The sequence below is a fragment of the Chenopodium quinoa genome, unplaced genomic scaffold (genome assembly GCF_001683475.1).
Source record: "Chenopodium quinoa cultivar QQ74 unplaced genomic scaffold, ASM168347v1, whole genome shotgun sequence".
Classification (NCBI taxonomy): Eukaryota; Viridiplantae; Streptophyta; class Magnoliopsida; order Caryophyllales; family Amaranthaceae; genus Chenopodium; species Chenopodium quinoa.
In genome coordinates, this window is record NW_018745177.1 from 109,461 (window position 1) to 137,340 (window position 27,880).

General features: G+C 40.7%; 1 protein-coding gene across 1 annotated transcript; it reads left to right on the forward strand.

Annotated features, from left to right (window-relative positions):
- The first annotated feature begins 11,829 nt into the window (after positions 1-11,829).
- On the forward strand, positions 11,830-13,377 carry LOC110710794. The gene has a single exon (XM_021889136.1). It carries the CDS (start codon positions 11,830-11,832, stop codon positions 13,375-13,377), a length of 1,548 nt encoding a protein of 515 aa, XP_021744828.1.
- Positions 13,378-27,880: the final 14,503 nt, after the last annotated feature.

The following is a 27,880-nucleotide window of genomic DNA, read 5'->3' on the forward strand; positions in this document are numbered from 1 at the left end:
TTGTTTTGATGACCTCTTGCCAAGAGAACGCCATACCGCTTGAAAACCGCTACGCTTGTAACTGCTTCCAATATAGAAGATTGCTTCGCTTGAAACAATCGTCCTCCGCTTTGATAATATTTTTACGTCCAAGGGAATACTATCAAAGATTGCTTCACTTGAAACAATTCTCTTCTGCTTTGATAATATTCCACGTCCAAGGGAACACTGTCGAAGATAACTTCGCTTGAAATCATCCCCTTCCGCTATGATAATACTCCACCTCCAAGGGAATACTATCGAAGATAACTTCGCCTGAAATCACCTTCAGTTGCTTTTTGACAACTCTCCACAATCTAGGGAACGCCATCTTGCTGTTTCGATGTTCACTCGTCTCTGAACAAAGAGATTCTTTTTTTTGGATATGTTCATGCGCCTCTGAACAAAGAGCTTCTTTTTCTGGATATGTTCACGCGTCTCTGAACAAAGAGCTTTGAATGATATTCCCACGCGTCTCTGGAGCAAAAGAGCTTGAAAGAAATGTCCACACATCTCTGAACAAAAGAGCTTCGATGATATGTCCACGCGTCTCTGAACAAAAGAGAGCTTGAATGTTTATTGCGATAATATTCCGAAGAAAAATTTCCGAAGACCAACGCTTGCCAATATCTAAAGCTCGCTTGAACTTTGCTTCCGCTAAAACCAGTATGTCGGTGTCTCCATGATAAGCCAATACTTAGGTGCTTTAAGCTAAGTGAGACAATCTTTCGTCAGATCGATCACTTATTGCGATTGCAACCAAACTAAATACTTGATCATGTCAAATTTCTTATAGGGGCTAACTGGCGTACCAAGGAACCCGAAATATATTGCAAAAAATTAGAACAACCTCACTGAGTGGCTGAACATTCTGGCGCCGCTGAAAACACATCAGCGTCACATAACTGGCTGTAGCGCCAGACGTTAGGATTGGCGCCAGGCGCCAAGCTTATCTGTTGACGCCAAGGTCTAGCGCTAGAATAGGTTATTCCTTAAATACCCCTTTCTTCTTCATTTTCGCTGCTGCTCGTCGCGTTTTTGCTCGAAAATTACCAGAAATTCACTTGCTTCGTTCTTGCTCGTTTATCAACCAAATTTGCTCAAATTTATTTCAAATAAAAGCTTATTTCATCCATTTTCCCGATCTATGTAAGTTTTCTTCGAATTCACACCGATTTTTATGAATTTTGCGTGTGTTTATTTTCGAATTTTCATGAAAATTCAAAACTTAGAATGCTCAATTCTCTTTATTTGTCAAATTTTATGCCATGAAATTTCTTGATTATGTTTATATATTTCCTTGGGAGTAATTTGACACTTGTTTGACTCAATTTGGTGAAGAAATGAACGAATTGCCATTGTTGGACCTCTTGAGGTCGGCAATACAATGTGGCCCGTTCTTGATGTTTTTGCTAGCAATACTTGTCCAATTTTTCACAATAATTACTATAGTATTTCAAGAAATTTTTTGATTTCTTAAAAAATGCCGTTATGCTCAATTTGAATTTGTGCTCTGTTTTAGTACTACGTACTCTATTTTTTTTTTTCGAACATAGTATCATGCAACTAGGCGAACCTTAAACACTATAGAACCTTGATTTATGATAATTTTACACAATGTAGCATGGCTAGACAGCGAGGTTCCGGTTCACGGTCCCGATACATTCGACGGGAGCGTGAGCCCGTGGAGGACGATGCCGAGCCGTCCACTTCGCTTGGTCGACTCCCTGAGTGGGATGAGCGGACCTTGTTATTTTCCCCCGTCCACCACATTTCTGAGAGGGTGAGACGGGGTATCACCGTTGGGAGGACGCGCTGTCATGGCTCCGGCTGTGACGGTTTAGGCGATCTGTATAAGATGTACATTGCCAGGGATGTCGAGACGAGACTTCTGTGGGAGTCTTGCGGTCTTACTGCGCTGTACGAGACCTCCGAGGCAATGGTTGCCTCCAACGGGGGTCACCATGTAGTTCGTGCCCTGGTGGAGTTCTTTTGGGACACCACCAACACTTTCCACTTTCCTTGGGGTGAGATGATGGTCACTCCTACCGACTTCAGTCTCATCACAGGACTGGAGTTTTGCTCCGTGCCACTGCCGTTCGACAGCGGGATCGACGACTTTTACCCTGAGGTTGAGGAGCTGTTGGGGCCGATTACCATTCGGGCCCGAGCTGAGGTAGAGTCGTCTCAGTTCAGCGCTAGGGGGGTTCGTCGTTCGACTCTGACAGCGGCTTTTGACGATGGTGCGACCACCCGAGAGCAACGGGTGCACATCCTTGCGCTAATTTTGTTGTCAGGGACGTTCTCCCCTGACAAGGGTAGTAGGGCGCTTCTTTACTACCTTCCTGCCGTCCGTGATCTACATCGGATCGGGACTTACAACTTAGCCAGCTTGGCCTATGCTGACTTCATTCGAGCGCTGAGGGACTCGTGTCGACACCGGTCCTTTGGGACGAATGTTGCTTTGTCCAGCTTTTGGAGGGTCGTAGAGGTAAACATTATTCCTTATGAAGTTTAGCTCTACATTTTAGCTAGCACTTGCTGATAATTTTAACTCCTTGTAGATTTGGTTCTACGAGTACTTCCCTTCTGCTGCACCGGCGAGACCATCGTCGCGCAGCTTTCCAGTCAGTGCTTCTTGGGGTAGCCTCCATGTGGGGATGTCAACTGCGTAGGTTTGAGACTGGATCATCGCGGTATGATTATTTTCTCATTTGCCATTTTGTGATGCTTTAGATAGACTCTCGCCTGATTGATGCTCTTTGCAGGAGCCTGAGGTGCTGTACCGGCCGTGGGTCGGCCTGGCAGTTCCTGGGTTAGCCGCACAATATTCTACTGAGCGTCGCTATTTCTTGGGGACTTATGGAACGACTGCATACCTTGGAGAGAGGGTTGCTAGACAGCATTCCTCCGATATTTTTGTCGTTCCCGCTCCTTCACCACGTCACATGTTTAACGCCGCGAGGTTTTTGAGCATGTCAGAGGGAGCTGGTACCCCTTGGCAATCTTACACGATCCCTGGGCGATGCTATGCGGAGGAGCTACTGCCTTTGTTAGCTCCAGTTCCTGTATCGGCTGAGGATGTGGTGGTACGACTTTTCAGCTTTTACCTTTCGTTAAGTAGCCCCCAAGTGACGCTTTATTGACTTTGTTTTGCTTTATCAGGACGATGCTGCTGAGTTCGTGCCACCCCGTATGTCTATCCATTACCAGGGGACATATGGGCCAATTGAGGAGATGATTCCTCCGGCTCCTGAGGACGAGCGCTTCGTGGAGCGGTCGATTCCTCGCCACCAAACTCGGGAAAGCTTATTTATTTGCACCTTTCGTCCATATATATTATGCATATTTACTGACTTATTTCTTTGACAGTTCTCGTGCGAGGTGGTTTCGGCGATGGCACGATGTATAGATACCTTCCGGAGCCATCTTGTTCGGATGAGGAACATGGCTACTTGCCGTCGGGACGACGGCGTTCAGGAGGTAGTCTTTCTTTCATATGTTTTTGCACTACCGCTTCGATTTTGCCTTGTTTCTGATTTTAATTCCTTTTGTAGGGTCAGCCCATTCGCACGAGACCTGAGGTGCGGAGGGATCCGGCGAGGTCTAGCTCGAGACGTCGCCGCACTACTTCAGGAGGTAGGGGTGGTCGTTCTGAGGCTGCCCGTACTGATGTGGTAGAGGGCTAAGGTTCCTCCTCGGAGGGTGCTCATGTTGCGCCGGTAGGCCAGGGAGAGGCTATCTCGGCTCTTAGAGGTGGTGGGATGTACGAGGTTGGCTCGTCATCGCAGCAGCCTCCGTAGCCTCAGCCTCAGGTTGATCTTGGGTGGACTGGTCCCACGTTGAGTTTTCCTCCTCCTACGGAGACTGGAGCTGATACTGGAGGTGGAGCTGGAGCTGGAGTTGGTGGAGAGGTTACTCCTCGTACGGCGGATTTTTATGCGATGATGGGTTTACCTCCCCCGGCGTCGTAGTTTGTACCTGTGATTTTTATTATTTATTTGACTTTGTATAGAACTTTGCCTTTAGTTACACTCATTTTTTAGACATATTTTGTATATACATACTATTATGAGTTTATTTTATTTATCATGTTTTTTCATTTTTTATTATTATCATTATTATGTGCATGTTTGTGTGTGCAAGAAAGTGTGACAAGTAATTTTGCGCAAAAATTCCGTCATTTTTATTATTAATGGAGGGTATCCGACTTTCTCCCCCAATAAGAAAAAATGAAAAAAGGAAAAGTCAAATAACATATTGGGTTTATAAAAACTTGGAAATTAAGCTAAATAAAATCCCAAAAAATTAATATAATAGCTATATTAATTATATTAAAAAAAAGAATAAAAATATGGTTAGAAAAAGATAAGGAAGCCGTAAAGTCATTAGCAGACTCGAATTAAGGTAAAAACGCAGTTTTAAAAAGCGCGTACGATGAGGAAAATTGGTGCCAGCTAGTGCCACGCGTATTGGTGTAGCGCTAGGCGCTACACTTAGCGTTTGGCGCCAAGCTTTGGCATCTGGCGCCAATAGCAGCGTCTGGCGCCAAATAGCGATGACTCCGTATCCTTCCCAGATTAAAACTGCTTTGATTTCGTGCATAAATAGCCCCCTGACCTACCGATTCTTTTCATAATCTCAGCAAAAATAATTCTTAGCTTTAGAAAAATAATATCATGTCTCTAGTCACCAAAACTTTTACCCAATACACCCATGAATGGAGTCGGTCTCTTAATGCCAAAGAAAGAAAAGAATTAGATGTGTTCCACTTGGGGGGAATTTATGGTATCAAAGGGGTAGATCTTGACTTAGATTTTATTCATACCGCTCTAGAATATTAGGATGTTGATACTCATTGTTTTAGAATAGGGTATGATGAAATTAGCCCTTTGCCGGAAGAATTTGGTGCTATTTTAGGTTTCCCTGCAATAGACCTTATAGTAATCCCTAGAATAGATGCATATTATTACAAAGATTTTGAACGCTTCTTCAATTTAAAAGAAAGGGATCTATCAAAAATAGTAGCTGGCAACATAGTTAATTTGAAAGAATTTTCTCGCCATTATTTTGATAAACCTTACTCCAAATCTTTTCATATATATAGAAGAAGGGCTTTCTTATTTTGTATGCTTAATCAATTTTTTCTTACTAGTGGTAAAAATAATGAGGGTCAATCAATTATAACCACTGCACTAGAACAAATAGAGTCAGGGAGAAATCCAATGCTATTGATAGTTGGAGAGACTATGATTAGTCTTGATGAATTGAAAAGGAACCCAAACGCACCTTTTCGAGGTTCTCCAATTTTATTACAGGTAGAAAAATAATATTTTTAATTACAGAAATCAAAAAAATATTTTTGTATAGTAATAATAATTTATTTGCATTGCAATTTTTTTTTACAGATGTGGCTAATGGAAAGGTTAGAATTAATTAGCCCTCCGGACAACATTGAGAAGTACACTCCAAATTGTTTCGTGAGGAGGAAGAAACGCTTCTCTAAAATGGGGCGCCACGAGTGGAAGAGGGTCTTCGAATCTCACAATTTTGCTATCAAGTAGGTCGTCCCGTGGTAGAAAATAGAAAGGATGGTTGGTGTCAACAAGCAACCTTTCTGCCGTCTTCCAAGTTTGTCCCGTATGACTTATTACTATCCCTGCAGGGTAAAAAGACAATACGGCTTACTTCATAATATTCCTTCCGGAGATCTTCGTCCTCCCTACGAGTTCCCTGTCTCCCAGGAAGTAGACAGATTTGATGCTTATTGGAGTGCTAGACCTTTATGGGAAGTAATTACCCAAAAGGTTCCTCCTTCCTTGCCCAATGATGTGAAGGAGTGGTTGCTGAAGAAACCTTCAAAGGACTCGAAGAAAAATTAGGGTAAAACTGATGTGAAGAGTCGTCTAGGTGACAAGGTGGTTCCTGTTAGGGAATGCTTAGGTGAAAGAATTGAATTCAAGACACCTGCAATGCATAGGAAGAAAATTACTACAAAAGATAAGGGAAAAAGGAAAGCTGACACCACAGAGAAAAAAGGTTGGGTAGAAAAGAAGCATGGAGTCCTAGCTGAAGGGGAAACTATCTACTCTAAGATTGAATGTAGGTCCTCTAAAGAATGCCTACCAGCTAAGGTTATGGATGAGGAGGAGGAGGCAGACAAAAATTGGAAAAGGGCTAGGAAAGAAAAGGAAGATTAGGAGCATTGCTTAATTTCCAATTTTTAGACTTAGTTTATATTTTTTTTATCTAAAGTTAATTTATTTTAGCTTTATTAAAATTCCATCAATAATGTAATTTTATTTTATTACTGAAATTTCAGCTTTTTAATTAATTATTTACTTTAAATTTATTTATTAAAGCAATGAAAACCGAAAAAAATTAATTTTCCAGAAATTCTTCGAGTACGAAAGTCGAAATTTTTTCGAAAAACACCGAAATATTCTCAGAATTTAAACTGAATTGGCGCCACCTATCTGCGACTGGCGCCGGCCACGACAGTCTGGCGTCAGGCGACGGTGCCGTCGGCTGGCGCTAATGCTCAACTGTTGGCGCTGGAACGTTTTTCGTGACGCCGATATTTCGCCGATCTTCTGTCGAATTTTTAATTAATTCTGAGATGCGAGATTTTTGGAAAATAGAGTGGCCGCACCCGTAAAGGGTTGCCTATGTATCGTTTCTTAAGTATCCTACTCAAGTAATTATGGGTAGTAATTCTTAAGTTGGTTAAGATTTATCATGTTCGAGAATTCATTGCCATCCATATCAGTTAGTTTTGCTGCACCTCCTGACAGGATTGTTTTGACAATGTAGGGTCCAAACCAATTAGGTCTAAATTTTGCCCTTGGATCTAAAACATTTTTCCTTAATGCTTTTAACACCAAGTCTCCTACTTTGATGTTCCTTGTCTTGACCTTCTTATTAAAATGCCTAGCCATACAAGTTTGATAACACTAAGTGTGATGTAGAGCTTCTAGTCGCTTTTCGTCGAGTAGAATTAGCTCTTCATATCTTGCCCTAGTCCATTCGACTTCATCGAGTTTACTCTCTAATGCAATGCGTAGAGATGGAATTTCTAGTTCGACAGGTTGTACGACATCCATTCCATATACCAAGGAAAATGGTGTATTTCCTGTTGACGTGCGGATTGACGTACGGTAACCCCACAATGCGATGTGAAGTTTGTTAGGCCAATCCTTATAATTTTCCGTAATTTTCTCGATGATAGTCTTTAGATTTTTATTGGCTGCCTCGACTGCTCCATTTGCTTGAGGCCTATAAGGGGAAGAATGATGATGTTGAATGCCGTATTTTTGTAACAATTCTTCACATTCGGCTTGAAAGTGAGTTCCATTGTCACTTATCATTTCATGTGGGTCTCCGTATCGACAAATAATATTTCTCTAGATAAAGAGTGCTACATGTTTTGCAGTGAGTTTAGCGTATGATTGCGCTTCAACCCACTTTGTGAAGTAATCAATTGCTACTAGTATTTATTCGTGGCCTCCTAATCCTGGGAGAGTGATTTTGCCGATGATGTCAATTCCTCATGTAGAGAATGGCCATCGTGATGTGTAGGTGTAGAGCAAGGATGGAGGAACATGTTGTAAATTGGCATAGATTTGACACTTAGGGCATCTTTTTACATATTGATGGCAATCCCTATTCATTGTAGTCCAATAATATCCTTCTCGCATTATTTTTTGGACTAACATTTTGCCATTTATGTGCGTGCCACATATTCCTTCGTGGACTATTCTCATTGCTCTTTGTGCATCCTTTTTTCCTACACATAAGAGAGCTCGACCCTTAGGCACCCTTTTATGTAGCTCGTTGTCTATGAGTACATATTGGGAAGCCAAAATCCTTAATGCTCGTTTTGCTCTTTTGTCAGCGTGGGGAGGGTATTCTCCTTTGGTGACATAATTGAGTATGTCCGTGTACCACGGTTCTTCTTCTTCTTCTTCTTCGTCTTGGACCACTTCGTTGTCTTCTATAGCCTGGATGTATGCTGGTTTGTGCCTTTTCTCTATAGTTAGAGGCATTTACTCGATTTCCCTGGGAATCCTAACCATTGAGGCTAGTCTTGCCAAGGCATCAGCGAATTGATTTTTTTCCCTAGGTAGATATGTGTATTCTATCTTCTCTAACTGATCGGTAAGAGTTTCCAGATAGGTTTGGTAAGGGGATAAACTTTCGCTCCTTACTTTCCACCTTTTAGATATTTGATTGATAATCAAAGAAGAGTCTCCGAATATCCTTAACTTTTTTACTCCTAATGCCAAAGCTGTTTTAAGGCCTACCACGCATGCTTCATATTTAGCAGCATTGTTGGTAACGTCGAAATCAAGCTTTATGGAGATTGGAACATGCTCTTCTTTAGGTGATACTAGTAACACTCCAACGCCACATCCCTTTTGGTTTGGAGCGCTGTCGAAGTACAAGGTCCAAGTATCATCTTCAGTGATCATTAAGTCTTCATCTGGAAATTCATTGTCTTGTATTGGCGTCGAGTCTTCTATTGGAAAGTCTGCTAGAAAGTTTGACACCACAGATCCTTTGATAGCTTTTTGCAGCATAAATCTTACATCAAACTGGGCTAAATTGACTATCCATCTTGATATGCGTCCATTAAGTGTAGATTTCTCGAATAGATACTTGAGTGGATCTAATCGGGAGACTACGAAGACAATATGCACTAACATGTAATGTCTTAACTTGGTTGTGGCCCACACCAAGGCAAGGCACAACTTCTCAAGTGGTGTATAGCGTGGTTCGTATTCGAGCATATTTATTTTTTCTTAGATAGTAGTTTGCGTTTTCTTTGCCTTCTACTTCTTGTGCTAGCATAGCTCCCATTGTTTCTTTGGTAACCGTCAAATACAACCTAAGAGGTATTCCGGAAAGTGCTGGTGCTGATACGGGAGGATTTGCGAGATAGGTTTTGATCTTTTCAAAGGCTTTTTGACACTCGTCATCCCATATCACTGGTACATTCTTCTTGAGATTTTTGAAGATTGGTTCATATATTGTCGTCAATTTTGATATGAACCTACTTATGTATTGCAACCGACCAATAAATCCTCGAATCTGTTTCTCAGTTTTGGGCGGTGGCATCGACATAATGGCTTTGATCTTGGTTAGGTCTATCTCAATTCCTCTAGAGCTTATGAAATAACCCAAAAGCTTGCCTGAGGTGACTCCAAAAGCACACTTAGATGGGTTCAACCTCATATTATATTTTCTTAGCCTTTCGAAAAATTTCCTTAAGGCTACTTGATGGCATGGACGGTGATAAGCCGTCTTATCAAGGGTTGAGAGAAGAGTTTTAGGGTGTGTTTTGATGTTGTGCATGAGTTTTTAATAGCTTTTGTGAGTTTCGGGCGGTGATCTCACTTGTGTGCAAAAGCCGGGATTTATAGGTGTTAGTGAGTGAGTTCGGGAACTAATGAGGAGGATTATAGAGTATGGACCTTAGCTCGTGATTTGAGAAGCGTGATGGAGCTTGGAAGAGCAAGGGAGAAAGCTTGAGTAAAGGTGAAGCAAAGCTAGAAGAAAGAGCAAAGAAGACAGCAGAAGACAGCAGAACCGCTGCCAGGGCCGCTGGCAGCTGGCCAGAGCCGCTGGCAGCTGGCCAGAGCCGCTGGCAGCGGGTCAGCCAGAGAGGACGAAGTGTTTTGCTGCTTTAGCCGCTGCCAGCGGGTCCCGAGCAGCTGGCAGCGGGTCTTCCAGATTTCGGGGCCTGTTTTGGTTATTTTTCAGCAGTTTGCTTTGTCTTGGCTCGTGTTTTGTATTTATTTATTATTTTTATTATTGTTTTATGTTATTTAAGTATGGAAACATATATATAGTCTATTTTTATGAAGAGTTAAAAAAGATTAATTGGTGAGAATTAAGTTAGAGAGAAGTAAAAGTTTTCTAGGGTTCTTGGCAAATTTCAGAAATCTTTGTTTTTGAATTAGAATCCATGGAAGCTTAATCTTCCGGATTCTTGGTTAAAGATTGAAGCTTTTGGCTACGAATTGTGAGATTTCCTTCTCTTTATTATCTATTGAATGTTTATTATTCCTTTGAATTATTTCATGATTTGCTTTAATCAATTGCTAGGTTAGAATTGTTAGATTCGCTTGCATCTAATTAATCTTTCAAAAGTAGCAACTTTGGGTTATGAATGCATGCTTTTGATTGATAAATTAAAGAGGGAATAATATTATTGAAGAAATTAGACCGCTTGTGTTAATTTATTCAATCCTTGTTGATTTCTCCGTTTATGTTCTTCTTGTGGATGATTTAGAGCGCTTGTCTTAAATTATACATTAGAAAGGGTTAGAAAGGAGCGCTTTGCTATTTCTAACTAGCTTATGAGAATTTAGAATTTATAATTCTACAACAAGGTGTTCAATAGTGTTTGATTGAAGAGGCTTCTATGATCAATTTGTATGTTCAATTGTGGATTTCGCATAACCAAGACCGTTATTCTCATTGATTGCATACTATTTACGTTCATTGTTCTGATTTAGTTTAATTGTCACCATTGCTTGTCAAAGCCCCCTTGTTACTTAGATTACTACGTTCCTAGAGTAATTCCACTTAGGTTTGCAGTTATTAGTCCCTTTTTCCCTGTGGATTCGAACTCGACTCCCCTAACTACGTTTATTTGCAGTTAGCTTAGTTGTGATATTTTTGGTTGCATACGACTGAGGCACACCAAATTTTGGCGCCGTCGCCGGGGAATTAAGGCGTTACTTTTTAATTGTTTATCTTAGTAGAATTTATTTTAGGACTGTTCTTAGCTATCTTTCTTTGTTTGTTCGCTAGGGTATGATAAGTACCCGTTCTGCTAACAAAGAAGTTTTGCAGTTTGATCCAGAAATTGAAAGGAATATTTCCAGGTTGCGAAAAGAGGCAAGAACAACCCCCAGTGAATCAACGTACTCCTTCAATATTCAAGAAGAAGAGGAGATGGCTGACAATCGAACTCTAAGGGAACTCACAGCTCCCAACTTGAACCAACAACCGTTGTGCATTGCATACCAGCAGTTGGAGGAAGGTACTAATGTTGAGATCAAATCCGGTCTAATTCATCTATTGCCGGCATTCCATGGCATGAAAGGCGAAGATCCGAATAAACATCTGGCAGAATTTCATGTGGTTTGCACTAGCATGAAACCGATTGGGATGACTGATGAACAAATTCAGTTGAGAGCATTTCCTTTTTCTCTCAAAGATGCAGCAAAGGATTGGTTTTACTATCTTCCCCCAGGTAGCATAACAACTTGGGCAGATTTAAAGAAGTGTTTCCTTGAGAAGTACTACCCAGACACTATTTCTGCAAGCCTTAAGAAAGCTATCAGCAATGTGGATCAGAAGGAAGATGAATCCTTGTATGAGTATTGGGAGAGATTTAAGAGATTGTGTGCTAGTTGTCCTTACCATGGGTATTCCGATCAAGACCTCATCCTATACTTCTATGGAGGTCTAACTGATGATGACTTGAGGATGGTGAATGCAGCAAGTGGTGGAGGGCTAGTGAATAAGACTCCAGGAGATGCAACTAGGTTGATTGTAGAGCTAGCAGAAAATTCTAGGCAATTCAGTCAGAGAACTCCCACGCGCCGGGTGAATTTAGCAAATTCGAATACAACTGAGTTAGAGAGTCAAGTAGCTGATTTGACTTCTATGATGCGTGAGTTCATGGTGAACTCAAGGAATCCACAGCAACTGAATGCTTGTGGTTTATGCACCTCCATGGGACATCCCACTGATGCATGTCCTTAATTACAAGAGGAGCAGAATGAGCAAGCAAATGCAATGGGTTTCCAAGGGCAAGGTCCTCAGAGAAGATATGATCCCTATTCAAATACATACAATCCAGGATGGAGGGATCATTCAAATTTGAGATATGGGAACTCCCAAGGGAACCAACAACAACAAAATGCTCAAGGCCAGCAACAGTATCAGCAATATAGGGCACCATTACCCAAACTTCAAGGCCAAAGCTCAAATTCGAATAATATGTCAACTGAAGAAATGATTAGATCATTAACTTCTAATGTTTCTACTATGCAGCAAAATATGGTGCAATTTCAGCAAGAAACCAGATCAAGTATTCAAAACCTAGAGAATCAATTTAGTCAAATCTCTAGTGCAGTAAGCCGACTTGAAGCTAAGGACTCTGGAAAGCTTCCATCTCAAACGGAGCTGAATCCTAAGCAACAGGTCAATGCAATAACATTGAGAAATGGCAAAGAGTTGCAAGAAACTGCAGTTGCAACTAAGAGGGCTAAAGACTTGATTGGAACTGAAGAGAAAGAAGTAGAACATGAAGCTGTGGCGAATCCACCAACTTTTCCCTTTTATGAACCCACACCACCTTTCCCTGAAGCCTTGCAAGATACTCGAAGGTATGAGAAAGACAAGGATATTTATGAGACTTTTAGCAAATGTGAGGTAAATATTCCCCTCTTGAATGTGATTAAAAGTATTCCTCGTTTTGCTAAGTTTATGAAAGAACTGTGTACTATCAAAAGAAAGCATAGGTTGGGAGGAAAAGAGAAGGTAAAGGTGAGTGCTCATGTTTCTGCGGTTTTCCAAAAGAAATTCCCAGAAAAATGTGGTGATCCTGGTATGTTTATTGTTCCTGTTACAATAGGAGACACCACATTGCACCGAGCTATGTTGGACCTAGGTGCATCAATCAATGTCATTCCCTACTCCCTGTTTAAATCTTTAAAACTTGGACCTTTACATGGAACTGGGGTAGTGATTCAGTTAGCGGATAGGTCTAATGTGTATCCTAAGGGGGTGGTGGAAGATGTGTTGGTTAAGGTTGATGGTTTGATTTTTCCTGCTGACTTTTATGTGCTTGACATGGAACATGACAAACAAGCAGTCCCCATCTTGTTAGGAAGACCTTTCTTGAAGACTGCTAAAACAAAAATCGATGTGTCTACCGGTTCCTTGACTATGGAGGTTGATGGGAAAGCAATTGGGTATAACATTTATGATTCCATAAAGTATCCTGTCAACACTCATTCTTTATGTTCTCTTAATGTTGTCGATCCAATGGTGCATGATGTTCCTAACAATGATCGTGGGGATGAGTTCCTCACACCTATAACTAATGTTGTATCTGGTGATTGCTTGGATTTCTCTATGCCTACTAATGTGCAGGTGAAGGTGGGGGAATTGAATGAACATTCCAAGCTTCCACCTATACCACCAGGTTCAACAATCGGCCCGTCTGCAATTCCGGGCAAGAAATTGTCCCATTTATACCACAAAGCAAAGAATAGGTTGTGGCATGACAAGATGATTGCTAGGAAGAAGGTTAAAGTCGGTGAAAAAGTCCTCCTATAAAAATCCCGACTCAAATTATGTCCTGATAAACTCCGCTCCCATTGGGAGAGTCCATTTCAAGTGGTGAAAGTCTACCCGCATGGAGCGGTAGAAATTCAGAGCCTAGAGACCGACAATGTCTTCAAGGTCAATGGACAAAGAGTCAAGCCCTACTTCGATGGTTTCAAATCCGAGAACATAGAGTGCATTGACCTCTATGAGCCTTCAACCGAGTAGCGAAGTGGGATGAGTTGCGTCGAGCCAACGACGTAAAACAAAGGCGCTAATCGGGAGGCAACCCGATCGAAAACTCTTCCCCATTACTTTTCGTAGTTTAGTTTTTATTTTTTCGTGTGATGTGAAGAGTGTTTTTATTGTTTTTGTGTAGGTGGAGGCCTTGGGAGCAATTTTTATGCGCGAAACGCAGCAAAAACAGAGCAAAACAGAGACAAGGGGGGCCTTCCCTGCAGAAGCCGCTGGCAGCTGCTCTGCAGCCGCTACCAGCGGGTCTTCTTGCAGCCCAAACCCCTTTGTTTCTGTCCCAGCCGCTGGTAGCTGCTCCTGAGCCGCTGCCAGCGGGACCCCCCTCTACGTTTTTATTTTTTTTTTTCAAAATAATAATAATAAAAAAAAGGAATCAGTATCAGCCGCTGCCAGCGGGCCTCAAGCCGCTACCAGTGGCTCCACCAGCCTCCCCGATATTTTCCCCCTTATTTCCCCCTTTCCAACTCCTACCTTCATTACTCCTTTCGTAAACCCCAATTCCCACAAACCCTTACTCCTTTTCTCCTCCTTCTCTCTATTCTTTCATCCCCTTACTCCAATTGCACCGATCCCCTACCAATCTCCCTTTCCCAAGTTGGTTGTGCAGTTGTGCAAGTTGAATTTCTCGTAATTGAAAGTGAAGGTAAAGGTACAAGCATACAATTAGAGTCATGGGTGGGGATAACAAGAGGTCTAAGGCATCATCTCCACCAAGACCCCCAAGGGGCAAGAAGCAAGGTGCTTCTTCTAGTCAAGGTGAGGCACCTCCATTGCCTCGAGGGGATGGATTCATGGGTATGCGGTTGAATTCCAAGGAGAAGGGGATATGGACTAAGCTTCAACAACCACGACGAACGGTGCAATGCACCAAGTTTTTTGACTTAGAAGCTTTGCAAGAGCTAGACATGGAGGAAGTAGTGCGGCTCTTGCTACGGAAAGTGGGTCTGGAGAATTTCATGACCAAATGCTCCCCCACCTATGTCAGGTATACCTATGAATTCCTTTCAACTCTTACTAAAGGACGTGATCAAATATCCTTTAATTTGAATAATAGGAATTATGTTGTGTCTTATGATGATATGCGAATGGCATTTGGTTGGGATGCACCCCCATTGGTGAACCATTGGGGTGATTATAGCACGTACTCGTCCCGAACATTTTGGAGGGCTATAACTGGTTGTGAAGTTGACCCTCATGGTGATCATAGCTTCAAGATCACTCACCCATGCCTTAGACTCGTTCATAGGTTTATTTCGTCCACCATACTATGTCAAGGAGAAGCTACTAAGGTTCCCAAGGCTACATTATCTTATTTGTGGGCGATGACCCCTGAGGGTGTCGGCACCCCCAATTGGGTCGATATTTTTGTAGATAGCTGTGTGAAAGTGCGGTCAAATTCAAGTGGCCACATTAGCATGGGTGGTATGGTCTCCCTGCTCGCTTGTTATTTAAATGTTCCACTCCCCGCAGATCTTGTGCCAGTAGATTCGACGTACCTAACTTATAACATCATGACTCTGGTCAAGATTGGTTTGTTATCGCGTTCCCCCGTCGTCGGTAGTTATTTCTGGCGATATGGGCCACAGGGCCTGAACTATTTGAGAATTCCTCGTCCCGAGGGACGAGCTTTGCCTTATGGCCCTGCCATCACAGACTTCCTCCTTGCGCCCGACCCAGATGTTGCTCCTTATTTAGGAGATGCCGAAGTGATAGTTGAGAACATGGGAGAGGAGAATCCCGATGTTCATATGGGCGGAGAGTTTGCTGATGAGCAAGGGGGTGAGGATGCTGCTGAAGTGCGGCATGATGATTGGCCTCACTGGAGGGCTGATGTAGATGATAGACTAGAGGAGGTGTGCGATGGGATGCAAGAGCTGCTTGCATATCAGAGAAGCATGAGTCGGTTTTATACCGCTCAATATCCACAGTATGAGCCCCCAACTGAGGCGTTCATGGATCACCTGGCATCCCGTGCTTTGCGTCGTTCCGAGAGGCGTGCTTCTCGGGGTGCTGCCGACTCTTCTGGCTCTGGAGGTCCCTCTCATTGAGATGGTAACGATTTTCTTCCTTTTCCCTTACTTTTGTTTTCATTGTAGTTGTTCTTGCATCGAGGACAATGCCTCATTTAAGTAGGGGGGAAGCTTTTCATTGCATATTTTTGAAATTTTGTATAGTTATCTTGATTTCATGTTTTGTATAACTATCTTAATTGTGGTTCAAAAAAAAAAATGCAAAAAGAAAAAGAAAAAAGAAAAAAATTGAAAAAAAAAGAAAGAAAAAGAAAAAGAAACCCGCTAAGCCAAAAACCTGAAAAGGCGGCTTAGGCAAAAATGGGGGCCCGGTTAGGTTGAAAACCCGAAAGGGCGACCTAAGCAAAAAAGTGGCTAATGAGTGGGTGAGAAAGTGAGATTTGGAAAAAGATGAGAGGCTAGGATGAAAACCCGAAAGGGCTCCCAGGCAAAATGAGAGAAGAGAGAGAAAAATTCGTGAATTTGCGCATCTAATTGCCGGAGTCGGTGTCATAAGGGGAGGAGAAATATGGAGGTGTCGGGTAGGTCTCATCTTGATGTTTTCGGGAGATAGTTGAAGTTCGGGAGAAGTGTTGATCATGCTTAGAAAGCTAGAGTTATTTTTCTTGACTTTTGAGTGTGGAAGTGTTTTTTTTTTTTTTTTGTGGACTTTTGGTTTAGTTGAGTCTTGTTTGCCCAATTTTATCAAAAGTTTCGTGTGGTAGGATAGTTGAGAATATCTATGCTCTTGGCTATGTGCTTGTTGTTCTAGGTTGGTTTTGGGGGATGAGTTGAATATTAAAAAAAAGAAAAAGGGAGTTTGTGAAGTGAGAAGGCGGTTAGTTGGTGGTTGCTAGGATGTCTTCTTGAGTTTTAATGCGTAGAGCTTGTTCGGTTCCGCCATCTCCTGTTTTGAACCTTAATGGGGAGATGTGTTCTATTCTCTAAGTTTACTCGAGGGCGAGTAAAGGTTCAAGTATGGGGGAATTTGATAAGCCGTCTTATCAAGGGTTGAGAGAAGAGTTTTAGGGTGTGTTTTGATGTTGTGCATGAGTTTTTAATAGCTTTTGTGAGTTTCGGACGGTGATCTCACTTGTGTGCAAAAGCCGGGATTTATAGGTGTTAGTGAGTGAGTTCGGGAACTAATGAGGAGGATTATAGAGTATGGACCTTAGCTCGTGATTTGAGAAGCGTGATGGAGCTTGGAAGAGCAAGGGAGAAAGCTTGAGTAAAGGTGAAGCAAAGCTAGAAGAAAGAGCAAAGAAGACAGCAGAAGACAGGAGAACCGCTGCCAGGGCCGCTGGCAGTTGGCCAGAGCCGCTGGCAGCTGGCCAGAGCCGCTGGCAGCGGGTCAGCCAGAGAGGACGAAGTGTTTTGCTGCTTTAGCCGCTGCCAGCGGGTCCCGAGCAGCTGGCAGCGGGTCTTCCAGATTTCGGGGCCTGTTTTGGTTATTTTTCAGCAGTTTGCTTTGTCTTGGCTCGTGTTTTGTATTTATTTATTATTTTTATTATTGTTTTATGTTATTTAAGTATGGAAACATATATAGTCTATTTTTATGAAGAGTTAAAAAAGATTAATTGGTGAGAATTAAGTTAGAGAGAAGTAAAAGTTTTCTAGGGTTCTTGGCAAATTTCAGAAATCTTTGTTTTTGAATTAGAATCCATGGAAGCTTAATCTTCCGGATTCTTGGTTAAAGATTGAAGCTTTTGGCTACGAATTGTGAGATTTCTCTTCTCTTTATTATCTATTGAATGTTTATTATTCCTTTGAATTATTTCATGATTTGCTTTAATCAATTGCTAGGTTAGAATTGTTAGATTCGCTTGCATCTAATTAATCTTTCAAAAGTAGCAACTTTGGGTTATGAATGCATGCTTTTGATTGATAACTTAAAGAGGGAATAATATTATTGAAGAAATTAGACCGCTTGTGTTAATTTATTCAATCCTTGTTGATTTCTCCGTTTATGTTCTTCTTGTGGATGATTTAGAGCGCTTGTCTTAAATTATACATTAGAAAGGGTTAGAAAGGAGCGCTTTGCTATTTCTAACTAGCTTATGAGAATTTAGAATTTATAATTCTACAACAAGGTGTTCAATAGTGTTTGATTGAAGAGGCTTCTATGATCAATTTGTATGTTCAATTGTGGATTTCGCATAACCAAGACCGTTATTCTCATTGATTGCATACTATTTACGTTCATTGTTCTGATTTAGTTTAATTGTCACCATTGCTTGTCAAAGCCCCCTTGTTACTTAGATTACTACGTTCCTAGAGTAATTCCACTTAGGTTTGCAGTTATTAGTCCCTTTTTCCCTGTGGATTTGAACTCGACTCCCCTAACTACGTTTATTTGCAGTTAGCTTAGTTGTGATATTTTTGGTTGCATACGACTGAGGCACACCAGACGGTCTTCTGATTTTACAATCATGTCGTCGACATATACTTCGACTTCTTTATGCAAAAAGAATGGAGCCCATCAGTGCTAAAATAAAGGCTCTACTATATCTATGAATAGTAGCATCATCGGCGTCAGCAGGGGGCCCATGAGAGAAGTGTGACCTCAACAAAGTCAACCTTAGAGTAGAACCCTGAAGTAGTGGTTTATAAGTCCGGTCTTCAACCCCTAACAACTCCTCCACTAACTCTGCCCACTTCCCAATACCAGTGCTAGTAACAGGAGCTCCATGAACTCTCAACCCAAACAAAACAGTAACATCTTGTAATGTAACAATCGCCTCACCAACGGCCAAATGAAAAGTGTGTGTCTCTTGCCTCCATCTCTCAATCAACACCGTAAGTAAAGGTCTATCTAACTCTAATCCACCACCTATCAACCTATGTACACCATAGAACCCAGCTAATTTAACATAATGCTCAACCCGATCATCTACCACCCACTCGCCTAAACTAAACACGTGCTCCCTACATGATATAAGCTTATCCTGACCTCCCCTCCAAACGTCCTCACTTCGATGCTCCTCCTGCAACGCTAGAACTGAACGGTCAAAAGGGTTGGGACTGATCATCGGTTCCATGGGACCTGCAACATAAGATCAGACATAAAATTAATAAAATGTTGCAATATGAAAGACAAGGTATATATGTTAAAGATAAGTTCTAAAGCACAATATTAATTATCACCCCGATGATCCGGCACTACCCCTAGATGAACAAGTTTCCTTATTATGACCTGTTTTTCTACAAATGTTGCATGCTTTCACATTTTTACGAACTTTGGAATCCATTTCATTATGGTATCGTGTAGACTTAGGACGTCCTACCCCTCGTTGCTTAGAAGCATCAACGACAATTCTGACTCTTGTGTAAGAAGACCAGTAGGCAACATCGGGAATGGGATGAAAACTATTCAAATATGTCTGCCTATACTCATATGTGGTAAAGAAAGGATCTACAAAATCGGCATAGGATAAGTTGCGATAACGACACACCGCAAGTACATAGGAGCAAGGCAACTTGTAGATTTTTAATTTGTCACAGGTGCAAGTTTTAGCTTGAAGATTAACAGTGTGTACATTGCCACCTTTACCCTCAGCTCGACCACCACATCTTGTTGTAACATTGAATAAGCCCCTTTCATAGTCAAAAGGGCAAACAGTATGAGCACAAGATTTCACCATGTTCTTCTCAATTATTTTTGTGGCCTTCTTAACATAGTCATGACCTTCTTCAAATCTTCTCTTACCCCAACCTTGCCAGGTAACAATGTAAGAGTTCACTCGATAAAAGGTCATTTGAACATGGGCAGTTATTGTCAAGCAACGAGAAACTTTCATGACTCCATTAAAAGATTCTGACATATTAGTGGTTTTCACGCCATATCTATACCTATCATCATGGTGAATGGACCACCGGTTAATTGATATATCCATCAAGTATCGGCAAGCTTCAATGTTTAATTCATTAATTTTGTTCAAGTTATAGTCAAACTTCTTTTTTTGTCGAGCATCTGCAGCTTTTCTAAAAAGGTTCTTCACATAAGCATTCTTGAACTTAGTGTTGACATTAGATGCAAGGTGGCGAATACAATATCTATGGTGGGATAGTGGATCCTCCCAATCACCACCGACTTCATTCATTGTAGCCAATATACCCTTATGTCTATCAGATATGACACACAACCCTTCCCTCTGAGTAACTGCATGTCGAATGCACTTCATAAACCACCCCCAACTATCACTGTTTTCTTCTTCAACAAATAGCAAATGCTAGAGGGAACAACTGGAAATTGGCATCTGTACCCATGGCTATGAGTAATGTACCCTTATACTTCTCATATAAATAAGTACCATCTATAGTGATAAGGGGGCGACAATGTTTAAAACCATTGATCAAAGGCTTAAATGCCCAAAACACTCAAAAAAGATATGAACCAAAGGATCTTCATTAGAAGGTATCGTACACCATTCTACCACATTTCCTGGATTAGACTCTTTCAATGCTTGCATTAACTTGGGAAAATCTTCATAGGAATTCTCCCAGTCACAAAAAATGCTTACAATTGCCTTTTTTTTTTGCTAACCATGCTCTCTTGTAGGTGATGGTATAATGAAACCTATCCTTCACAACTTGCACAATCAATCGAATTTTTAAAGAAGGATCGACACGAATAAGATCTCTTATGATATTGCACAATGTAGACACCCATTTGTGTCTCTCCAAAACCAAACCCGGTGATGAGAACCTTTCACGTCGAATCATAATCGAATGAAGTGAAATTGTGGAAAGTTTAGTGTTGCGGATAGTTTTAATTTCTTTTCTCTTCTCTCTTTTTTGAAAACTTATTTTAAGAAAAACAGCCAATCCAGTTTGGTTGGTCCATGATATGGGTCCAATAATAGTGTAGTTGGATGGGGCTTGACAAGAGCTTTCCAACAATATATTATAATCCCAATTCCGATGAATATCGAGGAAGTTATGACCAATTTACTGAACTGGGTCCGGTTTGAGCCTTATATGCGGCCCAATGATCTAGGGGAAGGCCTAATATAGATTTATCATTCCTAATGCAATTAGGAATGGTTTAAGTCTTCTAGATTTTTCAAGAAGGTTTTTTTCATTCCTAATTCAATTAGCATTGATAAATTGACTTTTGTTGACTTTTCAGAGTTTTAATTAAAATCAAAGAGCATTTTTGAGGAAAAATACGATTTTATCCTCCTGTACGGCAATTTCTATATGATTTTAAGAAAACGCGTGAATTTCCAGATCAGCGCCAAACGCCAGCTGTAGCGCCTGACGCTACGCTTGGCGCCTGGTGCTAGCATTGACGCTTGGCGCCTAGTGGTAGCATTGGTTCCTGGCGCTAATGTTGGCGTCTGGCGCCAATAGCCAGCGTTGGCGCTAATCCAATTTTATTTGCGCCAGAACTCTGTTTTGATATTTTATCTTTTTGGCTGATTTTCTTTATAAATAACGTCGTAAAAACTCCGTTTTCGATAACCAGTTTTCATCCACAATCATCTACAATCTACCAACTCTCATCAAGATTCTCTTGATTACTTTCTCTCTATCTTTTTCTAAACTAGATTTTTTACAAACAAAATTCCGCATTAATTAGATCTAGATACACCTAGCCATATTCGAAGTTGCCTTCTCCCTAGACGTGAAAGGTTTAATTTCGGAGGGTTTGGTCTCAAATCTCTCTTTCAATTATTTAATTTAATTGTTGATTATTATTTTCCTTAAAGTTTCTAACGTGTGTATTTTGTTATTAGAAAGAGGTACGAGGCATCAAAGTAAGTATTTTAATGGTTTTATTAATGTTATTATGTAGAAATCATGTTTAGGTTATTATTATGATATTCCTAGTATCATGTCTAGGGTAACTTTAATATCAAATCCAGAAAATTAAAATCGAAAAAAATTATAACCTAGAAAATCGAAAAAATTAAGATCGAAAATTAGTTGAAAATCCAGAAAATCGAGAAAATCCAGATAATGAAGAAAAAATTAAATTAAAACCCAGAAAATCGAAAAAAATTAAAATCGAAAAAAATTAAAACCCAGAAAATAAAAAAAATTAAAATCGAAAATTAGTTAAAAACCCAGAAAATTAATAAAAACGAAAAAATACCCAGCAATCGAAAAACAAATAATAATCGAAAAATGAATCAAAATCGAAAACAATAATAATACCCAGAAATCGAAAAATAAATACCCAGAAATGAAATCGAAAACAAATACCCAAAAATGAAATCGAAAAACAATTACCCGGAAATGAAATCGAAAAACAAATACCCAAAAATGAAATCAAAAAACAAATACCCAGAATTCGAAGAAAAATAAATCAAAATTGAAAAAAAACCCTATTAAATTCGAATAAAAAAGAACCAGAAATCAAAAATAATAATCAAAATAAAATAAAAATCTATCAAAGTTGAAATCGAATAAAAAACCCCCCCAGAAATCGTAAAAAAAAATGAAATAAAAAAAAAATACCAAGAATCGATTGAAAGAAAGGAGGACGGTGTTGCATGTTGGAATTCTTCTAATGCAAGAAGGAAGGAGGACACCAGGGAGAAGGAGATGAGGGAGAAGGAGATGAGGGAAGAGAAATAGAAGGAGGAGAATGAAGGAGATCGAGAAAGAGGATGAGAGAGAAAGAGAAATGGCTGAGTGCTGAGGAGGGGAGATGAGTGAATAGGTTAGGGTTGGGGGGTTTTATTCGTTTTAATGGGCCGGTTTTTTTTTTTTTTTTTTAAATATGTAATGGCTCCGGTTCAAAAAGGCACCAGTTCAAACCAGTGGCCTTTATGTTTTTGGCACCGGTTTGAAGTGAACCGGTGCCTTTTACTCTGGTTTAGCTTCCCACCAATTTTGTAGGTCATTTTGGGCACCGGTTTGGACCGAACCGGTGCCAATTAGGGGGTGCCATTTTGATATTTTCTACTAGTGAACACTGCGCGAAACTGGAAAAATTTTTATCGAGCACAGAAAGCTGCTGAGGCATGTAGGAATTAGCGTCAACGACTAGAGCATTGGCGCCAGACATTTAACTGTAGCTCCAGACAACAGGCTTGTCGCCAAGCGCTACAGATAAAACCTGGCGCCAGTCTCTGATTGCTGGCGCCAAATTCTTCTAATACCAAGCTAGAAATAAGCGTTCTAATTTCGACCAGTTTTTCGTATTGTTTGCTCGATCCTACTTCCCGATTGAGTTTTTCTCACTTTTCTGAAACCCATATGTGTTCTACATATGGACATAACCCTATGGGAATTCATGCTCCATCTACCTGATTGAACGCTCTGAGCAACAAAGGGTACATCCGAGAATGTTGAATTCACTAAACCATGGAAGCGAGTTTTTCTAAATTCGTGGTGTCCCATCCACTCGCGCCAACCCTTCACAGTTAGGCTTCCGCGCGGTGCATCTGGACAATTAACCATGGACCCTCTATTGACTAAACCATATCCCGAACTTTAGAGAAATAGAGCCATGGTTAGGTTGCAAACTCATTGAATCATATTGTGCCTACTTGACTAATTGTGCATTATTTATTATGCATATATATGTTTTCTTAACCGTTTGTTTGACTTGTGTTGAGATTTAATAAATTAATGATTTAAAGCACTTTGCCTAATTAATTAATTGAATAATTAATTTGAGTAAATAAAGTCTAATACTTTAATCAGAATTGACCTAGCACGACTTTAGGCATGCCCCTGTTGATTAATAACACCGAAAACAATCTCAGATTGAAGCTCCAGCATTGGCGCCAAAAGATGAGCTGTAACGCCACTCTGTGGGGTGTGGCGCCTGGAGACAGATCTGTCGTCTTGCGCTACACTACACAGTGCGACGCCAGTCCTGTCGTTTTGCCGACAGTTCGGGTTATTGATCGAGTCATCTCCTAGTGTCTAATTAACTAGTTTGCAAATTAATTCGGTTAATTTACTGTCAATAACACTTTGTCGAGTCAGTAATTGAGTTTAGGCACTAAGTCCCATGGTCTTACTCAAGAGTCTAAATATGACACTTACACTCAACGCACACACCAATACACATACTTTGACCATGTCTAAGAGAGTCTTGTATGCGTGTTTTTTCCGTCATTTTTTTAGGGGGGTAAGTCGGATATTAATCCTCCATTTTTTTATTTTTTCCTCTTTTAAAAAAAACTGTAAAGTTAAGTCGCTTCGAGTCAAGTAATTAAAACGCAAAATGGTTTAAATTACAGCGTGTGGTCAAGAAAGGAGGGACGGTTAATCAAAGACAACCTTTTCGTACAAGTCCAACTTTTCGACAAACCCGTAGCTCGTAAGAGGAAAGCTAGGACACTAATGACAACGCAAGAAGAAGACAATGAGCTTAGGAACCAACTGGTTACTATGACTAAGGCAGTGAAGCTCCTCACACTTAAGATCGATGATCCCGTGAAACAACAATAGATGGACCTCATGCAAGAGAGTCTAAGCAAGCTATCTAGCGACTACAAGTTTCAAGGGCTTACTTCACAAGGGGTCTCGGTGGACAAAGATCTTCTTTCGCAAAAGTTCAATGCCAACGACATCCCGAAATTCAAAGCAACTGATAACCCTTATTTTCATTTAATAGCCTTCGAAACAATAATGAGTATTAAGGGTATCGATAAGAAGGTTTTCCCCTCTCTGTTCTCACTATCTCACGAGATCGTTTGCCAACAATGGCTCTTTTCTCTCGAGAAAGAAAAGACCTCTACTTGGGAGTCCATAGCAAACGCTTTCGTTGATAGATACAAGTGCAACATTCAAGTTGAGACTGACCATAGAGAACTTGAAATCCTCAAGCAGAAAGAGAACGAAGGCTTCACCTCTTTCTTTAACAAATGGAGAGAAACCTCAGCTAAGATGATTGAGGTGCCAAGTGAAAAAGAGTTTGTAAGGTTGTTAATAAAAAACCTTCAAGAAAAATATTCCAAGCATATCAAGTATCAAAATAATCTCTATACCTTCAAGGTCGTCTATGACATTGGAATCAATATTGAAGAAGACCTGGCTAAGTTAAAAGCTGCCAACAATAACTCCAACAGTGGTTGGAAAGGAAAGAAGAACGACAATCCTTCTTCCAAAACCACCCACTCAAACAACGTTAGCACTTTTAATCTAGGTGAAGTCCTTGCTATGAACAATCAAGGACAAAAGAAACCATTTAAGATAAACTTTACTCCTATTGGCATGAGTTATGACACCGCATTTGATCGATTAAATGCAAAAGGTCTTATAACTCCTATTGGACCATTTGGGGACCCACCATCGAAAAGAGGTCGGCTAATTGGAATCCCAATGCACACTGTAAGTATCACCAAGGTAGGGGCCATCTCATCGAAAACTGTTAGAAGCTTAAGGAAGCTATCCAAGATTTAATCGACAACAACAAGCTGGCATTGCCCTCTGCCAGTAAGAAGCCAATCTTTGATAATGCACCTCTTGCTCATGCCTTGGCTATCTCTGATGAGGAAAACGAGGTTGACTCCTCGTCTCTCATTAAACCTGTCAAAGAAATCCATGCCATTGAAGAAGACGAGGAGATATTCTTCGACGCCATGGATAGCCTTCCAGAACCGGCAAGTAAAGAAGACATACAATCACTTACACTGTCTATGATGGAAGGATCGCATTTACTACGTGAAACTCTCAAAGCTATAACTGAACTTTAAAAGAAATATGACGAGGTTCCACTCCCGAAAGATGAACCTAAGAGAGAATTCACACCCATGAGAACGACTTATGAGGCAAAACGTTTTCCTTTACAAGTCACTGAAAAACCCAAGAAGAGTAATAGAATTTACACCCTAATTGGGATCCCATATGCACAAATGTTCGAAATGCTCTTCGAGAGTGGCGAGATCAAACCTCTCGAACCGAGACCATTCGAATCATTGAAAAGGACAGATAGATATTACTGTCAGTATCATCAATCAGGGGGTCACACTATCGAAAACTGTTTCAAATTCAAGGATTTAGTTCAGAAAATGATTGATGAAAAGAAACTAGTCCAAGTTCCACAAGAAGACGATGCAACCATCAATGGAGTTTGGGACAGTGATGAAGAAGACGTCTATTTAAAAGACATAGTAGGACCTCCACCTTCTGTGTCATACGCCATGGATGACTTTTAGGCTGAAGAAGACTCATCAATAGACGTCCTCACAAGATCTGGGAGAATGCAACCTCCCGTTTCAACACAACCTATGCCAACCACATAACAAGTTCCCATACCTATCATTGAAGACAATGATATCGTTAAGCAGTTTAAGAAGACAAAAGTTGAGATGAACGTATGGAAACTTTTGGCGACATCTCGAGAACATAGGTTGGCTGTAATGAATGCCTTGGACAAAATAGGGATAGATTCTGATACTACTCCTGAGGGGTTAGCCAACTTCCTCACAAGTGATCTTTCTAGTCCAATCAATTTGATCACCTTTTCTGACAAGGATTTACCTCCAGAAGGTGACAAACATTACAAGGCATTAAACCTCACGGTGGTCTGTAAGAGAATGAATGTCCCTATGACTTGTAAACATTGGATCGGCCATCAACGTCTGTCCACTTAGAACTGCAAGGATGCTAGGCATAAGGGATGAAGATTTAACTCCGTCTACGCAAGGAATAAGGGCCTACGACAACACTCGTCGTCAAGCTCTTGGTAAAATTACCATGAACGTAACGGCGGGAGCAATAGAACATGCTACTAATTTCCAAGTAGTAGACATTAAAGCTTCATTCAATTTGCTGTTGGGAAGCCCTTGGCTTCATGACCTAAAGGTCGTCCCCTCATCTCTCCACCAACAAGTAAAAGCTATAGTTGGGGGAATTCCTATCACCATCGATGCTTCACCTAGGAGGATCAAGTCTATAGAAAATCCCATCATTAATGTGGAGCACGACGAGGATGATGAATACTTATGGAGCTTTAACGAAGAGGTCTCCTTAATCCAGGAGGATGAAAGGACCCCTCTTTGCCACGACCCCCATTCCAACATGATTGTAAATGCTATTATGAAGAAACAAGGACATTTTCCTGGGATGACCCTAGGAAAGAAGAAGGGAATAGCAAAATCGCTGGAGTCACCTGGCCTCCCTAAGTTAGACACTTTCGGAATTGGTTTCGAACCGACTCGGAAAGATCTTAAGCGAGCCCAGGAAAAATCAAAGGCACATAGAGACGCTCGCACTAAAAAAAAGCAATCCCAATGGATCAGTACCCTCTTACACTTAATGGTCAATTTATAAAAGAAGGAGAGGACTATCCATGCCATGAATTTCCCGAGCCATTTGTTGTAAACGGCATAAGGCAACCGGAATTTGATATTTTCTTGGATTTTTATTTCACAGATGAAATCCCAACTCCTGTCCATAAGGAGAAAGCACCCCCATGCTTTGACTTTAACGTCATAGGTTTACTATTTGGGCGAGAAAATAATGAGCTAACTTACAGAGAAGATAACTCCTCGCTCATTCAAATAGTCTTACAAAGCGAAAGCTTCGATCCCTCGAAGCTAATCACTCCGGCTGAAGGATCACTACAAGGGTGGCGCAAGACCGTCAAGGTAACTACTCCAAGTGGAAGAAAAATATCTATCACGACAGGACAAGGACCAATGTTTGAAGAGTCGCCTGAGTCAGAGTCTGAGTTGGAGTCTCTCCCTATAGAGTCATCTAGGTCTTTAGTAGTAACACCTTCCCCTCCTATTTCTTCTCCTAGAATAGTTAGTGATCAAGTCCCTGAGGACATATCACTCTTTGATGTAATGATCTCAAAGTATAATAATATTTCTTCTTCTCCTTATTTCTTGTGTTCTTCTCTAACCAAAGATGACGAGCATTGCTTAACTAACAATGAAAAAGACAAAAAAAATTATTAAAGCAATGGAAACACTCGAAAAGAAAACACCGGTAATTGAAGAAACTGAAACGGTTGATATCTCAAATGATTCAATCAATAAAAGAGAAGTTGAAATCGGATTAACAATTAATGAACAAGAAATAACCAATTTAATTAACTTACTTAAAGAATTTATCGATGTATTTGCTTGGTCATACGAAGATATGCCAGGCATTAATAGAGAAATATCTCAACACACTATACCACTAATTCCAGGAATGAAACCTGTAAAACAAAAGTTACGTCGAATGAAACCCGACGTAGCTCTTAAAATAAAAAAAGAAGTCCAAAAACAAATAACTGCAGGTTTGATCAAGGTATCCAAATACCCCGAATGGGTCGCCAACGTTGTCCCAGTTCC